The following is a 25,211-nucleotide window of genomic DNA, read 5'->3' on the forward strand; positions in this document are numbered from 1 at the left end:
TCTCTAGTCCAATACAACACCACATTTTCTACTCATGTTTTCTGAACCAGCCATGTTCGCCTGGTTAAGAGTACCTGTGTAGCTATTTGAAAGCGAATTTCTGATTGTAAGGTAGCACTTGCTGAACTGTTTAGGATTAACATCTGTATCACTATTGTACATGGCAACAAACCTGATTCAGGCGGGAGAATACCTGTTTTTTACGACACAATGGCTTTATTTTAGCTGTCTCTCGTGTGAAATTGCCTCAGTTTCAATAGAAGTCTTTAGTTTTAGGGAAAAACCATACCCTTTCGTTTTGTGAATCAGCTAAAATTCGTAAATCTACCCGAATTGTAGGCATACGTTTAAGCCTGGTTCAAGTTCCACACCCTTTAATAATAGCCCTTTCCAGTAGAAATAAAATGCATATTCAATTTTGTTCTCAATGGAAGAAACTGACACTCCATATTTGACAGTTAATATTTATTATAAATCGTAGTGATTTACAAATGTGGACATTCCAACCAATAAGGATACAGTAAACTGATATAAAACTTGATCAATTAGAAAAAACAAACATCACTCGTACACAAACACGCTGGCTCAACATAGAACACCATGGAAGGTCCTCAGTGCTGCCTGAAACAGTGGTTCCTCTTAACCATTTCCTGGCTACGGTGGGCTCGGCATGGTGAGACAGATGAAGAAAGACGCAGGTACACTGGCTCACAATGTGCTCTGCTAAAAGTTTAGGATTTCATAGCTAGACAAAATACTGAAATTGATACGTTTATCTCGGAATTGTCGAATTCCGTAACATTCCAAAGGAGAGATAGGCACATCGGCTTTCCAAAAGCATCTCCAGAGTAGCCACTTCAGTTTCTATCTTTTATAGAGCTTGCTTGCGCCAAAAAGGCTTCATGGAGGTATCTGAAGAACATGCCCTAAATAAAAGAATTCGATGATGTAGTCTTAAAATGGCAGACACAAGTTACTAAAGTTAATAACCATTTATTTTTGGGAAAGTTCTTTCTGGCTTCTAGGCTTTTAGTGTACCTCAACTCTCATAATATGATCCTGTGACTGGCAGACTAGTTTCAGTTCCAATCTAGGAAACATGAAACAATTTCTATGCCAGGTTGCCGCATTATGAAGTATGCCGTCCTAAAGTGGTTTGACCTATTTTTTAGCCTCCCTTGATCTCGGGGCTTCTTTCAATAATTTAGACAAGTCACTTTGGAAATATGCCAGATACTTTAAAGGTTGTTAGGTCAAATATTTGTTAGGTATTAGTAACCCAGTTCCTGTTCGCCATGGCAAAAATGACAGTTGATAGTTTCCAGTAACTAATCTGCCTTTTGGTCACATTTGTTTTAAATATTTATAAAAGTACATTGGCAACTCTTGGTCTCACATCATTTTGGCCTGACCTTATAGAGAAAGGCTTGTTTATGTAAGCGTTCAAACGTTATGTGCAATTTATTTAATTTGACTTACAATCCTTATCCGTGCTGGAAATCTACCCAAAGTAGTGAAAGCTGCCTCTTGTGATGTTATCCATTTACATAAGGTAGAGTTACTTAAAATTCTGCTTGGGCATGTTACCGAGGTGTGTATTTACTGCAAATTCGAACGTGGAAAATTCTGATTGCGCCCCTCGATAAATTTAAAATGAAACGTCTGCTCCTGTCTTGCCATCGGTATCATAATTTGTGGAACAATGGGTGAAACAATGCTTAATATCAGACGGTGGTTGCTGGCGGGGGCAACAGCACTTATTTTTTAGGACTGTCACTTATTTTTCCTCTTCAGAAAAGTCTAGAGGACAAAGGGGAAAGACGGGCGAAGAGAAAGATTGAAAAAATTTCACGAATTAGAAAGAAGGAACTAGCAAGTGGTTAACCAAAAATGACGTGGAAACGGCAGCAGTGTTTTTCGTGCCAGTTTTTCACTGGTTGAGCGAGGTGAGACTAACAAGGCATATAGTGTACGCATTACAGTCAACTCGTATTCTGAGAAAAGGCCAAATGCAGGCCATTACTGAAGTTGAGCCAGCAGGGGACAGCTTGTGTTGCACCCCCGCCCACACCCACCCCACCGTATAATTCAGGTGAGCTTGACAGCACCCATCTCACAATTAAGGACTGGATAGCACTTGTAGTGCCAAGATTAAACTACTTTTAATTTGGGGATCAAAGTATAGCCTGGATGTTTTCACAGCATGAAAAGCACCTGGAAGTGGGTTTAAGGCCTGTAGCCCTAATTCTGTGGACCAAAGCTTTTTGTCACCAGTCACAAGTACTTTAGTCTACCTGTTATTCAATTTCAGAAAGTTATACACTAGCTAATGGCAACAGTTTTGCAACAAGGTGGAAGTGTGACAGCAGCAGTAGAGGCATTCATATACATAAAGGTTTGAGGGTCACCAACATACGGAAACAACTCTAGCCCCTAGCTAGTGATAATGTTGGTCAGTGGCGTAACAACGATACAAAATAATGATGAACTTAAGGTCAAACTCAATGGTACTCCACAGATCAAAGGCTTCTTTTCCTAGGTTTCCGAGTACGAGCAGACAAGGAGAAAGCAATCCAATTAAGCGCCGCTCCCTGTTTGCCTACTTCTAGTAATCCGTTCAGTAGTATAAAGTGACCAAATGTATGAAATGCAGCTGAAAGATCTAAGAGGACAATGCACCTAGCACAGTTATGGTCTATTATTGACAAAGCCCTTCTGACAGGGTTAACTGGCATGGCTCTATTCAGTTACCTGGTCTGAACCCTGCCTTGAGATAACTGAAATCTGGAACCGTTCTGTAACTTCCTGGTGAAGACACCTCCCACCAGTACCCCAGGGCTAATCAAGCTTGATATAAGATGACAGACATCTGGGTTGTTTGGGACCATGAGACTGCATTTCTAAAAGTCGTGAGAACACTGCCAGTGGCATAACGCAAATTATGAGGCTCTCTTGCAGAATGTGATGAGGGCCCCATGAGGGTTCCATATCTCACCAATATACATTGGCTTTGGGCTGAATGGAGACTCCCTCTGAAAGGTTATGAGGCCCTTGAAGGGTTCCCCTCCCCTACTGCGCCGCATGGGCTGCAAGGGGTGTGTTACAACCCAGACCACTGCTTTTGAAAGGGGGAGAGAACAGCTGTCCTGCTACAGACAATGGCAGATCTGCGGTGAAGGATGCCAGTCCTGCAGAAACATATCACAGTCTAGCTGCGAGGATTGTATCCACTGATATGAAGTATTGTTAACGTGCTGTAAAGACACAATCCAACTGGGAAGTTAGGTTTAAGCACAGCTTCTCTCCTGGGGATGCTGTTGAAGTGCTGTGACCCTGTTGTAAAGTACCACATTCCTGTTGTACACTGTTGACAACCAAGCAGTTAATGCAATGATTCTAGGAGACCTCGGTACAATCATGCATTGGTACACCTACCATGTAGGACCAAAATGACTACATGTGGCACTATTTCCTTCAATTTTGCGGCACACCAGAAGAAATCTACAAAGCGAAAATGGTAATTCCTTCTTTTATCTGCAGTCATCAGAGGCTTCCCTCAAAATATTTACAATGGACCCAGACAGGCAATCAGTTTGGGTTACATGCAAACTTCATGCCCAAATACAGCCAGCGGCCTTTGTAGGGGATGTAGATGTGGCATGGTCGATTGGTCATCCTCCCTAAGTCATAAAGAGTACCAACTCCAGAATGAATCTGAGAAGTACAGAATAAAAAATCAAACATATCAGCCTTCTAATTTTTGAAATCCCTCTTCATTGCGGTTGGATGCTGATGAGATTCAATCGATTCTAGATACATTTGGAACATTGTGCTCATGACAATACTGGCCAATACGGGGACCCTCTGCATTTTAAGGAATGCTTCGACCCTCCACAGTCATTGAAGTGGCTATATTAGATCAGCTTGTGGAAAGTTTAAGTACTTTTCCACAGAAATAATGGCGCAGAATCTGAAGGAACAAGGTCTGTATGCAAGGGTTTGACTTTGTCTTAACCGAAAGCCAGAGTTTAGAGGAAGAATTTGTGGTAGTTTGTGTGAATTCTGTAAGACTTTTAACATGTGAATGGCTGGTCTATGATCTTCAATAATAGTTTACATTCAAAGTTAATTTACAATCTCCCTTTGTTTTCACTCGCAGCTGCCATATTGCTGATAAAAACAATTTAGCGAAACAGTCTAATAATACTGGGCACTTCGACCCCTTTTTAAAGTGCAACATACAACGGAGAGACAAAAGGTGGTGTTAAAATGTTAAGTTTCTCTATAGCATGAATTTATAAAATTCATTTGTAAGTTCACCAACTGTCTAGGAAAAAGTGTATTTTCGAAAGGATGCACAAGAGAGGGTGTTGGAGTTAAATAAGGAAGCTGCAGGATAGGTTCTATGCCAGTTCAGACTTCAACACCCAATGGCCTATAGATGTTCAGAGGATACTGATCCCTGTAACAGGTCAACAGTCTTTAACATTAAGGCAGACCTATGCTCAAGTTACCTTGTACAGTCTACGCACTAACGGAACCTATGGACATATACATCCCATGCAGATCACCTAGTAATGATGGGACAGTTCTTACTGTCACATTACCCCTCTTCCTCTTCTTAGACCACACCCATCAATCAATGCCTCTTCTCCAGATCATTGATCTAATCCTGAGAGATCCCAATGCCCGCCACCAGACACATTTTCTCCTGGTCACCTTTATAACACTGTAACAATTCCATTGCACGCAAATGACACTGTCAGATCACCAAAGTAATACTGGAGCAGTGGCAAAGCTGCAAAGTAGTGGTACATGGCCATTTCTGCTAAGTAGCACCTAGCTCTTGTGCCATTCTAAATTAGTCTTCTTTGCGTGATTTTGGATGATCCCATGCAGCCCCAGATGGGAAAGCAACCTGTAACATCAGAGCAGGAAACCGAAGTAAGAAAATGGAACACCAGAAAATCAATCCCATAAATGACCTACGAAATAATTTGAAGGCAAGCATGCAAGGAAACAAACAGACTTTGATAAATATGCAACCTTCTGTCAACAATATGTAAAGCTGATACATCTTGGAAGTTGAAGATTCTCCAATGTCATACAATTGTTCCCAGAAAGAAGCAAGGGAATGATTGAGAACTTTCAATTAAATCAATTAAGAAATCAGATTGTTCTTCAAATCTCTAACAAACTCCCTATCACCAGGAATTATAGTAAAAACCAACACACTAAGAACTCTTTCAAAAAGCTATGGGGTTCCAAAAAGATTTCTTCAACATTTTTCAGGGATCGGAGTGTCTTGTTGATTCAACACAAGTCAAAATGTTAGTTTCCCCTGGATGCTCTTTTGACAGCAAGTTGGAAAATCCCATATATCAAGTTAGCTGCCATATAGGATGTCCTCCTTCAACATCCACGAATGTAGGACGCAAAGGTTGTTTGCTATATCGCTGTGATGCATGTGCTGTTTTTTTGACCCCGCTGCACCCACTGAAATGTTTCAAGTAAAAATAAAAGACCTACAACAAACAGCACATTTGATTCCCATTGACAGCAATAAATCTTAAAATGGATTAAAAGATTATTTTTTTCTGCTGTTGTTGTTGTGACTCCTTGAAGTTTAGCACCACAATTGCTCAGTAGGTCCTGCTGTCTCACCTTAGGGATTTCTCATTTTTAATCTATCCTTTCACAGTGGCTCAGTCAAAAATTCAGTGCATAAAAAAGATAAAAAAACATAGCTGTAAATTTGAAATACAGGCTCTAAACGAGCCCAACGTTGCAATACACGCTGGTGCAACTGTCAAGAGTGCAATGTGGGAAGTAGTGCTGTCAGTTTCTGCGTGCTGTCAGTTCCCAGAGAGGATGGAGGAGTAATGAGGCTGGCATCTTCGAAGCTCCTGCTGCAATTGGTCCTTCAGCATGGAGATCTGGGGAGAGAAACCTCCAATTAGCATTCAAAGACACTGGGTGGGAGGAGATACAGGGATAAGGGGTTTGCTGGTCGTACGTTTGAATGGTTTTACAGGACTGGGTGGAATGGGTCAATGGGAGAAGCGAAGATGGGAGAAGCGAAGGTGGAAGAAGGAAGCAACTCAGCGGACTTTGTGACAAGAGACAATGGATTGATGGGCAATGACAAAAAGATTCCCAGGGAAAAATGAGGGGATAAGCAGCGAGAAGAGAAATTCTGCATGACTAGCAAAAGAGGGTAATTTGAAAGAAGGAAGTTTTAGGGCTCGGGAGAATGGGTGGTAGGGAAAGACGTGGTAGCTGAGAGGAGAGGGTGTTGGAGGACTCGGATGGGATGCGTAATTCTCAGAAAGGACAGTGCATAACTGACAGCAGGGGATGTGCAGATGTGGGAGTGGAGAATGACTAGGAAATAAAGATTGTACAATATGAAAGAGGTGACAGAGGAAGAGATCTGCACGCCTGGCACAAACTGGTGTGGAGGTCACGGAAGATGAGCATCTGAGGAGCTTCAATTCAGCAGTTGCACAGGACTGGTAGAGAAAAAGTGATTACTGGAGGTGAAGGGGTGACTTGGGAAAAGGGCTACTGTAGGGGAAAGGAGGTACAGGGATGAAGGGGAGCTGGGTGAAGTGGTGACTGGAGGGGAAGAGGTGACTAAGGGGGAAGGCGAGACTCAGGATTAAGGACAAACTGGAGGAAAAGGAGGTACAGGGATGAAGGGGTGCCAGGTGAAGTAATGATTGCGGGGGGTGGGGCAAGAGGTGACTAAGGGGGAAGGGGTGATTCAGGCGTAAGGACTAAATGGGGGTAAAGAAGTGACCAAGGGTGGACGGTCAACTAAGGGAAAGAGTGACCATTATTACAGAGCGACCTGGGCAAAGGGCCTACTGAGGCTGAGGGGTGATTCGAGAAGGAATGACTGATGTGAACAGGCATCAGGCTAAAGCAGAGACAGTAGGGTGAAGCAGTGACAGGAATGAAGATAAGATGGCATGGGGCAAGAGGAAAACTGCAGTGTGTGGTTGGTAGGAAGCTTCGGGCCTGATGGGGAGAATGATACAACTGGAGTAAGGAGTCAACAGTGTTGAAGGGGAAATAGTGACTGAGTGGAAAGGAGGAACACGAAGGAAAGAGGTAATTGAAGAATATGGAAACTAGGGGACATGGGGTAATGGATAAATAGTGCCAGGGGCAAGGGGTGAGCAGGGTCACATAGGGCAATACTGGAAGGAAGGTGTGACTGGGGAACTAAGACCAAGATAGTGTGAAGCCTGGAAAGAGGAAATACAGACAACTGAGAGGAAGGTGTGGCAGGCAGGAATAGGATTTTATTGTAGGGAGGAAGAGGTATGTAGGGGTGGGAACAAAAGAAAAAAACAGGAGTGGGAGAAAGGGACGATTGGGAGGCAGGAGATCTGTATGACAAGCAGAAAGGAATTATTGGGAACAGAAGTGTAGTACTGAATGGAAACTTACAAACTAGTGTGTGTGTAAATTGTGTGTGGCACTTTTAAGGATTTGACATGCAAAACCGATAAGCTTGGCTTTGCAGGACAGGGAGGTAGGAGCAGGTAGTACTGACAGGAAGAGGTATACAATCTCAGAATGAATGGTGGTTCAAGCATATAAGCAAAGGGTTGTGCAAGACTAGGGCAACCCAAATAAATCAAAGCGGGAAAACACATCTATTATGGTAATACGTATTCAGGAGTGATGTTCTACACAGGATAACATCATATGGCATAAACACAGTAAATGACAACCCAAAGAGTAGTAATGGAGGGCATATTCGAGGCATAGGTTAATGCTGCAGCCCTGCTGTCAGAATGGAGATTGTTAACAAAATAAGTTTTAATGTCTAGCACCAGGCACTGCTGTGCGCATCAGGAACAGTCTGAAATGTTCACAGCAGAAGATGCTGCAGGCACGCGACCTCGGGTAGGTGTACGGCGGACTCCCGGGACACTACAATGAACTCTCCTTTGGTCTGAGGTTTACGCGTCCCTATGATGCCCTGTCTCCACATGGGATGGGCGACCTACAACTCTACTGACTGTGACTACTGATCCACGGACTGTAAGTGACCTTCCAGCACTCACAGTTTTGTTGTGTGTTTTTTAAGGAGAAGTTACAATTTACAGTCCTGAGAAGCGCCATTGGATCAATTTCTGAACGTATGGGCGCGAAACATGTCGACCTTCTAGTGTTAGAATAGAACACATTTCCTCCTTTCCGTTGTTAAGGAGTACAGGGGACATTACTCCCCCCAAATACTCCTCCTTTTATTTTTAACCTTGGCCTGACCCTCACTTTGAGCAATTAAATGGAGGCACTAGGTGTTCAGAGCCAATTTTAACATACACTCTCCTTTCCTTCCTTGTCAGCACGTACTGCAGACTCTATTGGATCTGCGATACAACTTTCGGTCTAGTGCCACCACCATCTGTGTGGTGGCCCGTCAGATGTTGCAGTGGCGGTCTGACGAGGAGTTAGCCCGATGATGATGCTTAGCATCCTATTGTGATGCTTGAGGGCACTCCTACAACATTACTTTCAATCTTTCTTTCGTCCTCATTGACAGATTTCTCTGGAACAGTGTACTCATTTCATTTATGGGAATCTCTATCTAACCACAGATTCCTCACTGTTAGTATATTCGAGGCGTCAGAGTGCATTTAGAGAATTTCAACAGCAGTGCTCCCCTATGCCTGCAGGTGATGCCTGGCTGCTAAATATTGTCTCTGTTCTGACCCGCAAGTGAGGTACTATAGACCTCATCTCTATGCATTGATGTCAGTTTTTTGTCTTTGCTGTTTCCGTGCACTCTGACGTGGCACATAGTACAATTGCTATTGACAATGTGCTCATCTTTAATTTGGGCGTTACATTAGACACACAGAATGGGATGAAAGGAATGCTTAAAACGAGTCTAATCACTGGCAATCGCTCAGGATGGCAGTCCAACTCATTGTTCTTTCAAACACCATGCCACCTCTGTTTGAACCCAAACCTATGCAAATCAGTTTTGACCCTGCTCCAATAGGAACAGTTCAGCCCTAACTGCCAGGCCAGATCCTCTGTGAAACGGAATACAAGCGATATAAGACTGGTTTTGCTCTGATTAGGGCTTGTCAGTTGGTTGTAGCTTGGTTCCAGTAGCAGTGAGCACAGGATCCACGTATGGGCATACCCTTACAATTTAGGGTGTTACATCAAACACACAAAATGTAATAGGATGTGGCATGGTGGAAAAAAGGCCAATGTGCTGGAATGCTACCCTAAGGGAGTACCAGTGGTTAGATTTATTACAAGTATTCCTCCTATCACAATTATACCTTTGATTTCTAATATGTGGGAACTTACTTTTACATGTTAGAGGGAAATCCACAGAACATGGAGGTAGGAGGGCAGTGCAGTGTCTACAATTAGATAGAGAATATATCAGAAAGAGAATTACTGAAGTAAAGTAACTTGTTATAATTCATACTTGTAACCACTAACAACAGATTCCTCCCATTTACAATATTCATCAGTGCAGTACCACTGAAAAGTGGGTGGTCTCGGAAGTGACCTCAGATCAGAAATTCCTGCAGGACAGAGCAAGCAAAGTGACTGTCCTATCGGACATGGCTGTCAAGGTAGTAATGCTTAGTGAATGTATGCACCGATGCCCATGTTGGAGCCTGACAGATGTTAACCACAGGCACCCCACATCTAATGCTGTGCCATGCCATCGTAGTGGCCTTGGCCCTAGTGGAATGGGCTCTTAGGCCCTTGGAGGCTGATTTTTGGCCAGTGCACAGCAAATATCGATACAACAGATCACACACCTTGGCAGAGTCCTCTTCTGCACAGCTTTCCCTTTGTTTACTCCAGAAAACCCCACAAAGAGTTGAGCTGATCGATGGGCCTGGGTACGGTTGATATCAAAACTAATAGCCCATTTGGGGTGCAATCCATGGAATCTCTCCTCTTTCGAAGGGGGGGGGAGGAATAAAGAATGTGGGCAGAGTGATAGCCCAACGCTGAATGTAGTCACAACATTAGGTCATAAAGGCCGCCTGTGTCCTCAGTCCCAATTCGTCTGGGAACAATTTGGTGTAAGGCTGTTGTACAGAAAGTGCCTGCAGTTCGGTAATGTGATGAGCTGACATAACTGCAATGAGGAAGAAATCTTTCAGCATCAATAGACGCAACAAGCAACTCTGCATATGCTTGAAGGATGTACAAGTAAGAAATGTCAAGACCAAGTTAAAATCCCACTGGCGCATAACAAACAGGTAGAGAAAATGAGGCAGGATGTGTCAAACCTTCATGAACGGCATCACTACTTGTGATTTAAACAAGGATGACTTGTCCAGCAAACACCTAAAGGGCTGACAAATAACCTTTTACAGTGCCCACTGCAAGGCCTTGCCGGGTTAAAGACAGTAAACAGAAGAATATCTAACAGTGTCGCTTGAATGGGGGCCAGTGACTCAGACACCACTCCAAGTTACAAATTTGTCCCAGCTCCAAGCATAGAGGGATTTCACGGAAGGGAATCTGGCAGTGAGTATAATATCCACCATCTCAGACAGAAACTTAACACTCCGTCAATTGCTGTTGCTGAATTTCCATTAATGGAGGTGCAAGTTGTAGAGATTTAGATGAAGGATCTTGCCTTGAGACAGGGGGTCCTCCTTAAGCCTAATCAGAAGACGGATGCTCAGGAGTTTGGAGTACTATACTCACCGGGCCCAATCCAGGGCCTTAGGGTGACTTGGTCCCAGTTATTCCCTATCTTCTTCATAACTCAAGGCAGGAGAAGTATCGGTGGGATGGTGTACAGGAGTCCCTCCTTGATGAGGAGTTCATCTCCTAACAAGTGCTCTCACTAAAGGTCCAAAGCACAAATAGATCTAGTAATCCTCAGGATGTGGATACCACACATGATACAACAGATAACATCGGCTCAGTCGGTCCACTCTGGCGTTCAAGGACCCTGCCAGGTGATTGGTGACCAAGATGTTCTATTGTTCCAGCCCCCTTCAGAGGCACAGAACCTCCTCACACAGGGCCCAGGACATCACTCCATCCTACTTGTTGCACTACCACATAACAGTTGTGTTGTCCATGACGACATGCACAAGAGCGCTCTTGCGGGATGGAGGGCTGGCCTTTATGGCCAAATGAAATGCCTGAAGCGATGCAAGACTAACATGAAGCTAGCTCTCTGTCCAAGACTGAGGTCTCTGATCTCAACTTCCATAGTTGACCCCCAAACCCAACAGTGCTGCATTTGTCATTACATTGAGCTACTCCAAAAACAGTAAGGGCTTGGGTCCTGATTTAGATCTCAGTGGTGTTAATGTCAAACCGCGACGCACCCAAGCAGGCTGCCAAGTCAACGGTGTTCCGTCCACCACATTTAGATGTTTTAGTCCTGCAGGCGGTGCACTGCCAGCAGTTTGTATAATGGAGGGAGGACATCACTGGACCCAATGGACATTATACATGGGCATTGGCTGTGGAATAGAGGTAAGTCACACACACACTCTACCTTTGCCATATGTGTCCCCCTGCATCACGCACGACTCCACACCAAATACACACCATTATCCATTGCAGTTCCACCACAACACAACATGTACATGTCACAAACACACACCGTATATATCCATGACACAACATACACACACTATTGATACAACAATGTTGGAAATGGCCCTTTCTCCAGGGCAATCCCCAAACTTTTTGCCTTTTTCCTAGTTTTCTGACCCTCTTTTTGTTGACTTTAGGACTCTGGGCACTTTACCACTGCTAATCAGTGCTAAAGTGCACGTGCTCTCGCCCCTAAAACTTGGTATAATTGGTCAACACCTCTTTGTCTTATTTCAGTTACATTTAAGTCCCCTGTAAAGTGGTATACCATATACCCAGGGCCTGAAAATTAAATGCTACTAGTAGGTCTGCAGCACTGTTTGAGCCACACATAGAAGTAGCATTTCAAACTTGTCTCAGGCCTACCACTGCAGGGTCCGCATGCACAGTTTACTGCCACACCTACTTGGCAAGTCAACCTACTGGCCAAGGCCTAAACTCCCTTTTTACTACACCTAAGTCCCCCTAAGGAATGCCCTAGATAGCCCTATAGGAAGGGCTCTGTGTATGTAAAAGTTAGGACAAATACTTTTATGTTACATGTCCTAGTACTGACAAACATCCTATTTTGGTTTTCACTACCGTAAGTGGTGTTCCTCTCATAGGGTTGCATCGGCAATTCACTGAAATATGTCTAATAAGTAAATTCTGATCTGTACGGAGTAGCGTGGGCAAGTTTGGTATGTTTGGAATGGTAGTGAGATATCCCACTTACTGGTGTAGGTGGATTTTACATTACTATTTTAGAAATGGCACTTTTAGAAATTGGGCATTTCTTCGTGCTTATAACTGTAGTGCTTTGCAACCTGATTCCAATCTACGTCTTGGGAAGAGTGACAGCTCCACTTGGGTCCCACTGTCCAGACAGCCAGCACACAGGAGGGGCTGGTGTGACAGAAAAGGCACCTGCATACTGATAGTCATCCTGGAGTGGGGAAAGGTAGGGTTGTTCACATCTTACATGTGAATAGGCAGTGTCCTGCCCCCACACAATAGACTGATTACCCCCTACTGATGTCTGGAGGCAGGGCTGGGATGAAAGGGTGTTGTGCTTCACTCGAAAGGGCTCTTTTGAAGATACCTCCTGAACAAAGGCATTTTTGATGTGTAAGTACAGGGGCTCTAGCCCCATAATTATTAGACCATTTTTGGATTTTGGACCGAACCTGTGTCAGAAAACTGCTGTACTGCACAAAGGACTCATCTGGACTGCTCTTCTGTGGTTGCCCTGCTACCTGCTGCTGCTTGGTGGCATAAAGGCTAAAAACATATGATCCTTGATTCTTAATCATAAATATCTACATGAATGTACCATGACAGCAATGTGTCCAAACTGTCATGGTCACCAGAATCATAAGGATTACAGCACCAAGGGGAAAAGCCCAGACAGAAAGGAGGAAGGACTTTGAAGGAATACTTTGACAGATCTACTAGCTGCAAGGAACTGAAAGGCTATTCAGGCTCTTTGAGGTGTAAAAAGAGAAACAGTAAGCAGGACCCTCAAAGGTTCACTAAGGAAGCCATGCAGAATGTTGTAGATGATATGGCCTGTGACTGAAGTTAGGCACATCACAATCAACCTGTGCATGTGGAAATTGTGAGATGCCTGAATATATATAAATTATATAAATCAAATTCAGCTTTTTCATAACTTCCTTATAGGAGCAGAAATGTCTTATGAGATTACTGGAATAATATAACCCACACTCTATGCCAAAATGAAATGCCAGAGGACTAATAAGCGCACTGCATCGAAACACTGTGCAGAGAGTTCCTCTTTAGTTCGATTTGTGAGAACAAATCCACACTAAGAGAAAAGGGTATGGAAAGGTGGAAGAAATAGTGACAGTTGTGGAACATATATTAAGAAACAGAAATAAAAGGAAAAATACAAAAAAGTAAAAGTATCCAAAAATAAGGCATTCTGCATTGAAAGATCCTCCTGGTATGCTAAAAAAATCTAACTATGGACAAAGACAAAGGGTTATGGAAGCGTCTAAATGCCATAAAGGCTCAAACATACAAAAACTGTTGATAACAAAATAAAGAAGTAAAAGTCCAACAAAAATATACCTGCAGCCAGCAATTGACGGAAATAGATATTTCACAGGGAATGCACCACCACAAGAATATCCCTATTACAACTTTTCTGAAAAAGACCTCTCCCACTGTTGTTGTCACCCAATGGGAATCTCTAGGTGTCCTCACCTGCTCTTCCAGTCCTTTCACACGCTGGCGGTGAGCACGCTCACGTGCATCTAAGGTACGCTCTGCCTGGAGTTGGGAGCTCCGCAGTCTCTCGATCTCCTGCTGCAGCTCCTGCCGGTGACGAGTAACTGACTCCATTAGACTTTGCGAGTGTGTCTGCTCCATGTCAGCTATTTGTGCCTGTGAGGGAAGCAACAGTCTGCATCACAAAGGGGTCATAAATTCCGCTGCAACATACAGCGGACGGACAGCTCTTACAGGAGAATGACCTTATGGCTTGAAGCAAAGTGGATCTGTTATTCAAAGGAGAAATTGACTTCACTTTTAAGGGGAGACTTGCATATACCCAACCAAGGAAAATATATCATTGCCTTGACAAGAGCCATAGCAAGAATTACTCTTGTCCAGCAAAGACAAGACTTGCCTTATCATGCAAAGGTAAGGCTGAAGTAGAAGGAGCGATTACATTTCTCAGGGAAGACTGCATATTAATAACCCTATTATGAGACTGCAGTGAGGAGGAGTTGCCAAGAAGATACTGAACATATGAAGAGAATTCTAGACATTGCTCTGTAGACTGGCCCTGCCAATGTACACTGGAAGCTGAAGAAGTGTTGGGCATTACAGAGGGAGACATATCTTACAGGGTTGAGCCTGACCCTTCTAAGAGAAGAGTGGATAGTTCAAAATCAGACAGCCTCTTACAGGTGGATTGGTATCTCTAGGCTTGTGTCTAGAAGGGTCAGTTGTTCATTTAGGAAGGCCTTGCTTTTACTGTAGGAAACAGGAGGAACCAACTTGTCACTGGTCAGTCAATCGAGTGGCCAATCAGAGGGGGCAATCAGAGGCTTGCACTTCCATGGAAATATTGGACTCTATAAGAAAATAATAAGGAGGAGACAGCCCAAAATAGTGGACAGCTAGTCTCAAAAGCTCTAGAGACGATCAATTACACAGAAGCAGACAGGCAGTTTCCATGGAAGAGTAGCCATATGATTGGCAAAAAGCCTTGCCAATGAGATACTGATCCCTACACAAAGATGTTTTTTTCTTTTTCAAGGGGGGGTTGGTCTGCACACTAGAACACCAGCCAACACAATCTGAGGCAGGTATCAATAGAAAATGGACATTTATATAGGACAAAAAGCGCTCTTGGGAAGAGACCGGCTTCTGGAGGAACAGACCAGTAATTATCAAAGGAGACAGTCTCATCACAAGAAGGCTGGTTTTCATGAATGAAATTGACTTTTTCAGATGGAGAATGGCCTATACAAAGGAAAACTGGTTTCTAAAGGGTTAGGAAGAAATTGGCTTCTAAAGGAACAAGAAGTCTACTATTTGAAGAGACTGAACCTCTTTGCAAGAGGGAATAGGACTCTACATGAGGAGAATTAATTCTAGAAAAATGACTTCCTACCTACAGATTCTCAAGGTATAACTTCAAAGCCTTTAGTGTCTAACTTCAGAGCCTTATTGATACAAGTACCCAGGGCTTCCATAGAACCGTTGTAGGACAAGTCCAAGCCGTCCTAAAAGACTCCCATTGGAAGTCCTTAACATTTCCTCCAAACCATCATTGATGCAAGCCTCATTAAGACTGCAGGTCTCCCCATCTCCTATCAGACTTCTAGAAATGCAGAACTTTTAGGATCCCTTTGGTCCACGTGGGGGAATTGCTTCAGGGAAGGGGGTTGTTTGGGTATGACACCCCCGCAAATAAAAGCATTCACTCATTCCTAATTGGGTCTAAGGCCTATGACTTGGGTCTGCTGTGCCTGTTTTTTTCATATGCTTCATATCACTAAGAGGTTTTAACTTGTTCTTTTTTGGATTGGAAACTTAAATACATAAAACTACTAGTTTACCAAGAAGTTAGAAAAATTACACCCACAGAAATACTCCTGAATGGGTGTAATTTTAATACTGCTTTGAATTCACAAATACTGGAAGTAGTAGGGTTGAAAAACTTCACCCTTCTCAGGTTTCCAGGGACATGACTGCCAATAGAAAACCCAAAAGGTGATGGGACAAAATCTTGCAAATTGTTTAACCACTGCCAATCTCTCAGGCTAGCATTTAAACCCATTGTTTTTTTCTCACTGTGACGCTCTGGACAGAGGCCCACCTAATGTCAATCAGTACTGAACTTGTTCCTAATGGGACCAGTCCATACCAAACCTTGCATGGTCATCCCACCCATCGACCTTGAGGTCCACCTGTTCTTTACTTGGGAATTTTGAGATCCAACAAACCCCTCCCCCCTCAAAACCTCATTGACTAATCTGTGCCCCAGCTCTAAGGATGTAGTAGGTGACTCTCTGAATAACTGAATCACTGAATAGAGAGCCACTTAAGGTATTTTTCAGACACCCCAGGCTCCTAAGGTATCCCTTCTGCTCCCAGAAGCAATTGTCACTGGAGTCTTCTTTAGATCTCTAAATATAACAGATGCTTTTAGACCCTAACATAGCAAATCCCTATGTTTTTAGTACCTCTTATGGCATCAGCAGAGGCAGCTAAAGGTGTCACTCCTAAGATCTACCTTCAACCTTTCAAGATGACACTCACCACCAACTATATGGTATTACTAATTTCAGAATTGTGTTGAAGGGAAAGAGAAGTTGACAACAGCTGTATTTTTCTAAATAAGTCACATATAGCTAAAATACTTGTAGAATCCCAGTACATATTTCCCTTTTAAGCTCTTTTAAATATAAAACAAATTTTCACAGAATGAGCTGCTTCAATTAAAACCATGGCAGGGTTATGCAAAACTGGTGCTGTAGGTATCAGAAATTAAACTAAGGCATAGATTTCTTATTCAGACAAACTAAATTGCAAATTTAATAAAATATTACCTTTTGAAAACGTTTGGCAGCATTCCTATAGTTTTGCAGTTAATTTGAAAATGTTAGATTTCTAACTGGCAACACTTAAGATTACTGAAGGCTGCAGATCACTAGGGTTACTCTTAAAACAATTATGACGCTGATTCTTGGGGTTAAATGCCGGTCCTTATGGTCTTCGACCCCCAATGCCGCAGGACCTAATGGCTCCCTTTCAGATCAACTTATGCACCAGAATTAAACTGTTTAGTAGTAAAAGGTGGAGTGCTCCTCCTACTCTTTATATACCCCCCACACATCTGTCACAGAAACACTGTAAGGAAATGTAAACAATAGGCTCATTCAGGCTAGATGATGCCATGGCCCTCAACAAGTAGCAGGCGGCACAGCCACTCACCAGGCCATAGGTAATCTTCTTCCTAACCCTGTCGATGTCCGCCTTCACAGGAAGTGCAGCCAATCAGAAAAAGAGAACCCAATGAGCACGCCAATCACATTCACAATAAACGAGATGAAAGTAAAGTTGCGGGGCAGAGTCTGCAATGGTCTGAAGGTTAGTAGCTGGGGGGGCAACTAGGAAGTTTGCAGTAGCTGTGTTGGTGATTTGAGTGGAGTGCAGGTCCTTGGTTGAGACAGTGCATGATTTTAGAGGTTAAGTGGCTTGAAGAAGGGGGAAGGAGAATTTGAGAATGGGATTCAAGAACAGAAATCATGACCTCTAGACTACAAGGCCTGATACTGTTTTCCCAGGCACAGGATCTGTCCTAAATACTTCCAATCACTGGGCACTAATGCCACAAGAATAAGTATACTTCAGAATATAAATTATAGGGATGTAGAGTAAAATGTACTTTACAAAAATATTAACCAAACAATACCTACCTTTATAAATACTGTTGAAAAAATGTTGAAAAGAATCCAAAGGCCAGACAAAAACACTTCATAGGTTTTGTGGAATGAGATAGATTACTACTACAACTTCACTCACACAAACCTGGGGACAAGTGTTTGATGGTGGATTCAGTTAAACACTTCTATCAAAATTAGCTGATGGAAGATGCTTTGCCGTCTGTATTTGTACTCTATACTAGTATAGCTATAGTTTGTAGGTGTTTATTTTCGTAAGATATGGGGCACAGAATCTGGATCAAATCGAAGACACTTTTGTGTGAAGGACTTGCTTCCCCTGGTGGCTGACAAAGATCTACGTTGAACAACTAAATATGGAAATATTACAATCTTCTTCCGTCAGGATATCGGTATTAGGATGACAATATTTTAAGAGAGTTAAGACTCTCGTAAATGAAAGAGCATTTCTATTAACTGTATCTACACCAGCAAGGTGGCCCACTTCTGCTCCAACAGCTCAGGTTTAGAAATGCCGGTGTTTATAATTTATGGACCCTTCAGAGCTGCAAACAGTCCAACTGACCCACACAAGCGAGGAACTGCTGTTTAGTAGCCACTTACAGGGAGACATAGGGCATTTCCATGAAACCAAAGTAGTCTGAGTTGAATTAAGAAGAGTGAATAGGTACTGCAGCGAAACAAACAAATATTTTTGAAACACAATACAAGGATTATTCTGAGAGCTTCTAAAACGTTATTTCATAAACAGTCCAAGACTCAAGTATTCACCTTTAAGGGAGCTATCAGGATAACAAAGCAATAGTCACATCACCAAGAAAACAGCATCCAACATGTGTGATATTTGGCTGGGTTAATGCAGCTTCTGGATAGGATTCTGAGAGAGTCGACTCAACTGTTTATTGTTCCAAAAGGAAGCAAGTTGAGTAATGGGTAATAACCCACATTGAAATCTGAAGAAATGTATCATTATGTAAGCAATAACTACTTTGTAACTAGCATTTTAGTATTAACAGGACAATCACCAAACATTAACTTGTATTTTATGCAATGATATGTTACTAAAAAACGATGTGAGTCCTCAATAAAAAAAAGTACTATATAAACCCCTTACTAACCCCGCCTACTAGAATCCCTCCTGCCCCTTTCACTGTAAGATTGGTGGAAAAGGAGAGGAATAGCAGAAAGCACATAATGAGTAGTTTCATGGGGAGAAATACCTCCAGTTGCTGAACCTGTCTCTGTGCATCCACCAAATCCTGCTCTACTGAGGTGAGTGAACGGTCCAGACGCCCTTTCTCTGCTGAAAGACGCATGGTGTCTTCCTCAGTCTTCAGCTTCTCACGCTCCACCTGAAAACCAAACAATATTGCTTTTTTTTTTAGATTTGCTTTTATTTCTTGATATAGCACCAAACTCCCAAAGAATAGTGTCCAGGCACTGCAGCATTCCAGGTAGGAAGTAGAGCGTGATAATTTCCATAACGAATGTAACAAAAGAAACGTAGGCACACCACATCAAAAGTTAATAGTACAGCTCATTTGTTTTTAATCTTAAAGTTTGCAAGGTGACACAGTCCGACACATCAGAAGTTAACAATATGCCTTATGTGATTTTACTAATAAATCTTAGAGCTGCAAGATGAAACTGTGAAGCTCTTGTGAGAGGCTGGGCCAGTGGGCTGTAACTTGAATATGTAGAGATTTACCACTTTTTGTTCCTTGGTCCACCCTGGGACAGACAATTTTTATTAGATTGTGACACCTGGCAAGAGGTGCTGAATATAATCAAGCCGAGAACGGATTTGAACACCAAGTGCAATGCCTTAATCATCACTCACTGGCGGGAAAAAACTTTGCTGCATGATTAGGAAAAGCTATGATGTCCTGCCATGAACACTGCACCTCTCTCGCCCAAGGTTCTTTCTCCACTAAACTCTATAATCTACAATGCCACTGGAGAGTGCCTATGTTTTTACTGTGCTTTTCATCAAGGAGTCACCCAAAGAGAACCAGAGGAGCGACTACCCATTTACCCAAGTTAGGATACTAGGGATCATGACAGCACAATCAAAGACCAGGGATACAGGCCTTTCTTCCTGTTTATCTGTGTGGAGTCTGCTTACTGGCTCTCCCTGGTAAAGGATCAGTGATTCCCCATTTCTGGAGTTTCTTGCCTATCATCATGTGTGGGACAGGAGTGGGAGACTTGTGTGTTGTGTCTACATTTCGCTCTGTAACAGAGGGAAAGTGATGTCCCCTTGGCACATTGTGTGCATGGGTGCACACAATAGTGATCTCTGCAGGAGATCTCATAGACTTTACCTAACCGGTGAGGTGGAACTCAATCACCTGGCTGAAGCACGCAGTTCGGTGATATATAGACACAGTAAAAGCAGAGAATCGGAACATGCAGTTACAATATCGCCCTCAAGAAGCAACAATTACGGTTGCAAAACTTGTGTTGGCTTGAAGTGTTTAATGCAAACGCACAATTAATAAATATATAAAAACATAGTTTACAAATGACTGAATTCTAAAATCCTTGTACGAAATGTGAGTGTGACTATGGACTATAAGCTAACAAAAGATATATGAATGAATTTTGAGGATCACATCTGAATACAAAAGAAGAATCTATCTGGTGTGTACTCAATAAAAGTATTGATAACGCACTTCTATCTTTGGATAACAGTCACACTTTAAATAGAATGTGCATTTGAAAATTGTCAGTTTCTGCCACTTTCTTCACCAGTGGCTTGAAGGACAGCCAACTATCAAAGAAAAACCTGTCTTTTACTTTCACATCCAATTAGAGGATGCAGGTTCAGTTACTTGCACAACACAAACTGTTGTCCAAGAGTATATCATCACTTCTCTCAATGAAGTCTAGTCAAATCATCAGGATATTTCATCAAAGGAACGCACTGGCAGGCAGAGCTCCCATGACCTGGACAGGCTGAAAGTGTGGTCTTACGCCTCCATAGAAAAACCAACTTTCCACAGCCACGCCCTCATTAGGAACAACTGCCCAGATGAAAGAGAAGGTGGGGGAGTTGCAAAAAGTTCAATCCCATTTTTTAAACACACAGTGCTGCAGCAAACCCAGGGCTGAAATCATCACCTCTTATGATTGTGGCCTCATTTCCATGCATTCTTTGAATAAATCACTCTCCTGAATCAAATCCCAGATTTATCACAATATTGAAAAGCGTTTTTCAAATTTTATTACCAACAACACAAATCCTATTCGACTGGCCAACTTTAACTAGTAGATCAAAAAACAAGACTTTTCAAGACTTTGCAGATGTTGGCAAGGGAATGTCCTCTGCATGGTGTACTGTCGGATTCCCAAGCCCTCAGTGCTCGATTTAAAGTATCTTATATCATTCCTTCTGGTTTTGACCCCTGCCTCACACTAATCTACTTTGCGTACAAAGGCAGAGGGCTGTCCTTTAACATGAGTGAGGCCCAAGACCTGCTGTGTGACCTAAATGGGCCCACAAAGAATACCCTCAGTTAACTGACAGAGGGATACCATCCCTGTTGTGGGTTTAGCTCGCAGAGGAGTTGTAGCCGCATAACATATGTTGAGAATTAGTATTAGTGAGCGGACCTTTTTATCAGTGTCTATAGAGAGCAGGCCTACAGGGCCATTTATGTAAAGTTCTGCTTCCATGCCTTAACCCAGATCTGTACACTAACATCCCACATGTGTGTTATACATTGGCATATGTGGCATGTGTACTGCATATAGTGAGTTAGCCAGGGTAATGGATGCCTACAGGTTACATTTTTGAAAGCCCCTGGCTTGTTCTTGGAGGGAGGAGTGACACAGAGGGATATGGGGTAAAAAAGGATCTAAGGCTTCTTTAGAAATTCAATTAGGTCCTTTGTTGAGAGGAGCTACTGATTATTCTTCCTGAGCACTGCCATTTGGTAGATGATGGAGGAGAAGGGTTCGACTGCAGTTTCTGTTGTTAAGGTGAAGAGGGTCCTTTAGGTTAAGCCATCATTTTGGCTCTTTACTGATCACAGTAAATTCTCTGCTGTGCGAAGACTCCCTGCATAAATGTTGCACATTAAGGATAGTTTAGATGAGAAGAGAACCAACCCACCCAAAGTGCCATCAAAGAATCCCCACCCTCTGCTTAATCCGTATACAAGTGGGAGCCACTAACAAACTTGCTGTTTCATTTCCAAGTTCTCTTCAATCAAGGAAGGGACAGCTCTACACATTATACTCAGAGGACTGCTGTGCAACCAGAGCTGATGTCTGCCTGACAGTCATCTTAATAAAGGTGAAGGGACATCGCTTGGGGTCCAGACTGTTTGCAAGTAGTTAAATGTCTGACTTGGATCGCCTTGAAGCCTAAGTGCTTCTGAGAGGGGGAAGAAGCCTGCAAGCCCTGCAGAGGTTTGACTGACCTGAAGCGACAGAGCAGCTTGACCTCCATTGCTGAAGCCGCTGGTCTAAGGAAGAATGAAGAGAGTGATCTGTGTTCCATAAGGCAATAAGATATGGGCTGCAAACAATCTGGGTGGATGTTTTCCTAATTAATCTCAGATGGTGATTGTCACCCGTGCCTCATAGGAGCTTGCGGCAAAGGTAGAGATTATGGTAGATGTTTTGTACTGATTTGACCACCATCAAGAAATTTTGTGCCCGAGGTGGAGTGTGCCATCACTCAGACGTTTGTGCCAAAGTGGACTGTGCCGTTGACGTTCAAAGTCTGTGCCTGAGGAATTATATGTTACTGCATTTGTGACCTCCACAGTGGCTGCCCTCAAAGTGCTATGACCTTGGCGGCTTGCTGACTGAAACTTACTGGTGTCCTAGAACAGGGTCCATGCATTCCTGTGCGGCCATCATATGTCACGTCCACTGTCATTCTGCAGAGGTCCTCCCCGGATCGTTAGTCAAACTTGCAGCCAGAGCATCTTTCCATGAAGAGGAAGTGAAGCGAGATGCGTGATGGAGGCCCCTATAGCTAGCGAAACTAAACTCCAAGGTCTGCACTGTGATAAGACTGTGAACCCAGAGCCTTGCTAAAGTCTCTGAATGCTAAGAACTGAAACTATTGATATTTGCATGGCAGACTCTCACTCCTGAGGTTGAGATATACTGAGTCTTGAAAAGGGGGGTGTAGAGGGTACCCGAGAGAAGCATGCTGGGGTAAAATACAAAGCGTAGTAGCCCAAGTGCCTGTAAAATAATTTTGCCTCTGTTTTATGCTGTGAAGGATTGTTTTAAGTGTGTACCATAATTTTCTTTTATCAAAGGAAAGCACTGGGGTGATCAATCAGTTATTGTGCTGCTGGATGTATGCTGCCTGCTGAGTTTTGAGCACCCCCCAAACTACCACCCTGAGAAACGTGACTCCTCGCCACAGCTACCAAAGAGGGTCAAATGTTGACCCAGATTACAGAGCTGTAGCAAGGCAGATCCTTCAGCAAGAGACATCAGAGGCCCACAACCCTAGTCTACAACCCTGAAGCGCCTCCTTGCCCCATGGCCTGCCAAACAGGGTCTGCCAGTAATTACTTCTATAACTGCAATTCCCTGCAGTTTATCCCTAACTCTATTTGCCAGGCCAGGCTTAATTTGGACCTACTCTTTCCCCCAAAGGAATTGATCAAAGAAGTTAGTCATTCCGATCACATAGATCATTGTTTTTACTTTTCACATTCCGCCCACACCCAATCATCACACAATTAAGTTAAAAACAAAATTACCTCATCTAATTGGAAACGAGTGACTGAACCATCTTTTTTAGGTCACACCAACAGCGCCCTTATCTTACACGTCCTGGTACAGGACATTCAGAATTGTGTTCGTGGATCATCTCTTCACTTGATAAAACTCCACACTTATTTAAATTGACCCAAAGATTTAAACCAGACTGAAGCAAAAACATACAGCTGTGCCATGGGTCTCCAAATCATTAAACCTCCACACATAAAATACCAAAACCGCTGAAAGAGGCTGACTCTGTCACCCTGATTAGGACTCAAGTAAACTTTACATACCTAAACTCAACCTATACAAAAGTCCTAAAAGAGGCATGGTGGGCCTAATACACAAATAAGTGAACAAAAATTAAATATAAATTTTCAGTGTAATTGAAGCACTGATAGTTCAGCCAGTTCATCAGAAGAGTTTTACTATACAACTGACTGATTTATTCACAGAGAAATACAACCTGATTTGGAAAAACATTCCCAGATCAAACAATTCGCCTATGACTAAAAGGTACGTCTATTGCACCTATGACAAACTGGATCTAATCCTAGACACAATAAAACAGCTCACATTCAGTTCAGCTGTAGATGCTCTTCCTATTAAATTATTATACGTATTAGATCCTTTATTAAATAAAGCTTTAACGTCCATCTTCAACTCCTTATTAATGCCTAGATCAGTCTCAGTTGAATGGAAAGAGGGTCTAGTCTGCCCATGCAACATATCAGAGCTGATCTTTAGGTAACCAATAATTATTGTCTGCTCTTGATAATGCCAGTAGTTACCAAAATTCTGGAAAAGCATGTAGTGAAACAACTTAACTCATCTCGAAATAAATCCATCCTTGGTGATGTTTAGTTAGGATTCAGCCCAGGTTACACACAGAACTAGCTCTGTTGGCAGTGACAAATCATCTCAGGATGGCAGTGGATGTTGGCAGTGTCAATGCACTAATGTTATGTGATCTGTTGGATGCATCAGACACCGTAGACCAAGTCATCCTCCTGGACAGACTGTGTCATTCTGCTTGAAAAAGAGAAGAACCAGGAAAGGGCAGTTCCCCTTATACCTATGGCTGACAAAGAATTGCACTGGGAATCTATTGCTCTAAGCTCTTTATTTTTTAACTGTGGAATTCTGCAGGGTTCTGCCCAGTCCCCCTATTTATTTGATGTTTATGTGACATCACTAACCACATTGATCCAAGCTTGTGGCTTAAAGTTCTACATCTACTCCATTGACCCAAATTCCTGTTCCTCCATAATGGCCCCCAACAAGTTGTCAGTAACCTCAGACACCGTCTCTGTGATGTAAAACAATGGAAAAATCAGAAATTATTAAAACACACTTGTACTCCACAGAAGGTATGGTGTTTGGCAGCAATCCTTCACCATGCACTTCTTTTTGGCCTGGAAAATTTGGAAACACCTCAGTTATTCTTTTAGAATCGTAAGCATTAATCTGGATGGAAACTTCAACATGAAAGCCCAAGTGACATAAGTCGCAACAGTGTGCAGCTTCAATCTTCAGAAAATCACCCCCTTCTGACAGAAGATGGGTTATTGAACTGCTGTAATCACCTTCATTGTCTCTAAACTGTACTACTGCAACTCAGCCTATTTAGACTGGAAAAAAGAGCTTCACCGCCTACAGAGCATCCAAACTCTTCTATTTCTCAAAGCTGTGTGCTTCTTTAGATCTACTGCCTCTACTTAAATAGCTGCACTGGCTACCAGTTCACACCAGCGTCCATTTCAAGGTTCTACACCTGTTGCACCATACAACTGACACCCCTTACGCCCATCTAATTTTTGTGATCATGCATATGTTACAACCCTGTAATGGAGAAATGCTCCTTTAATCAGCTGCTGCTCCAGATCCCCAAAGTTCACACATTTAGCATGGGCAGGGCATTTTCCTACC

The 25,211-nt window shown here is 42.8% G+C and overlaps 1 protein-coding gene across 5 annotated transcripts in view; it reads right to left on the reverse strand.

The window, feature by feature from the left end:
* Positions 1-450: 450 nt before the first annotated feature.
* The window catches only part of CROCC (ciliary rootlet coiled-coil, rootletin), a 312,203-nt gene continuing 287,442 nt past the window's right edge, over positions 451-25,211 (reverse strand). For 3 of the 5 annotated variants that reach the window (XM_069240717.1, XM_069240716.1, XM_069240713.1), the window contains 4 exons: positions 18,767-18,898; positions 17,077-17,118; positions 13,834-14,013; positions 451-5,936 (listed from right to left, as the gene is read on the reverse strand). In XM_069240717.1, coding sequence (XP_069096818.1) covers positions 5,856-5,936; positions 13,834-14,013; positions 17,077-17,118; positions 18,767-18,898 — 435 coding nt within the window. In that variant the 3' untranslated portion in view covers positions 451-5,855. The remainder of the gene's footprint in view (positions 5,937-13,833; positions 14,014-17,076; positions 17,119-18,766; positions 18,899-25,211) is intronic. The other 2 variants (XM_069240714.1, XM_069240718.1) reach the window with 2 other exon arrangements.

The sequence above is a fragment of the Pleurodeles waltl genome, chromosome 6 (assembly GCF_031143425.1).
Source record: "Pleurodeles waltl isolate 20211129_DDA chromosome 6, aPleWal1.hap1.20221129, whole genome shotgun sequence".
Classification (NCBI taxonomy): Eukaryota; Metazoa; Chordata; class Amphibia; order Caudata; family Salamandridae; genus Pleurodeles; species Pleurodeles waltl.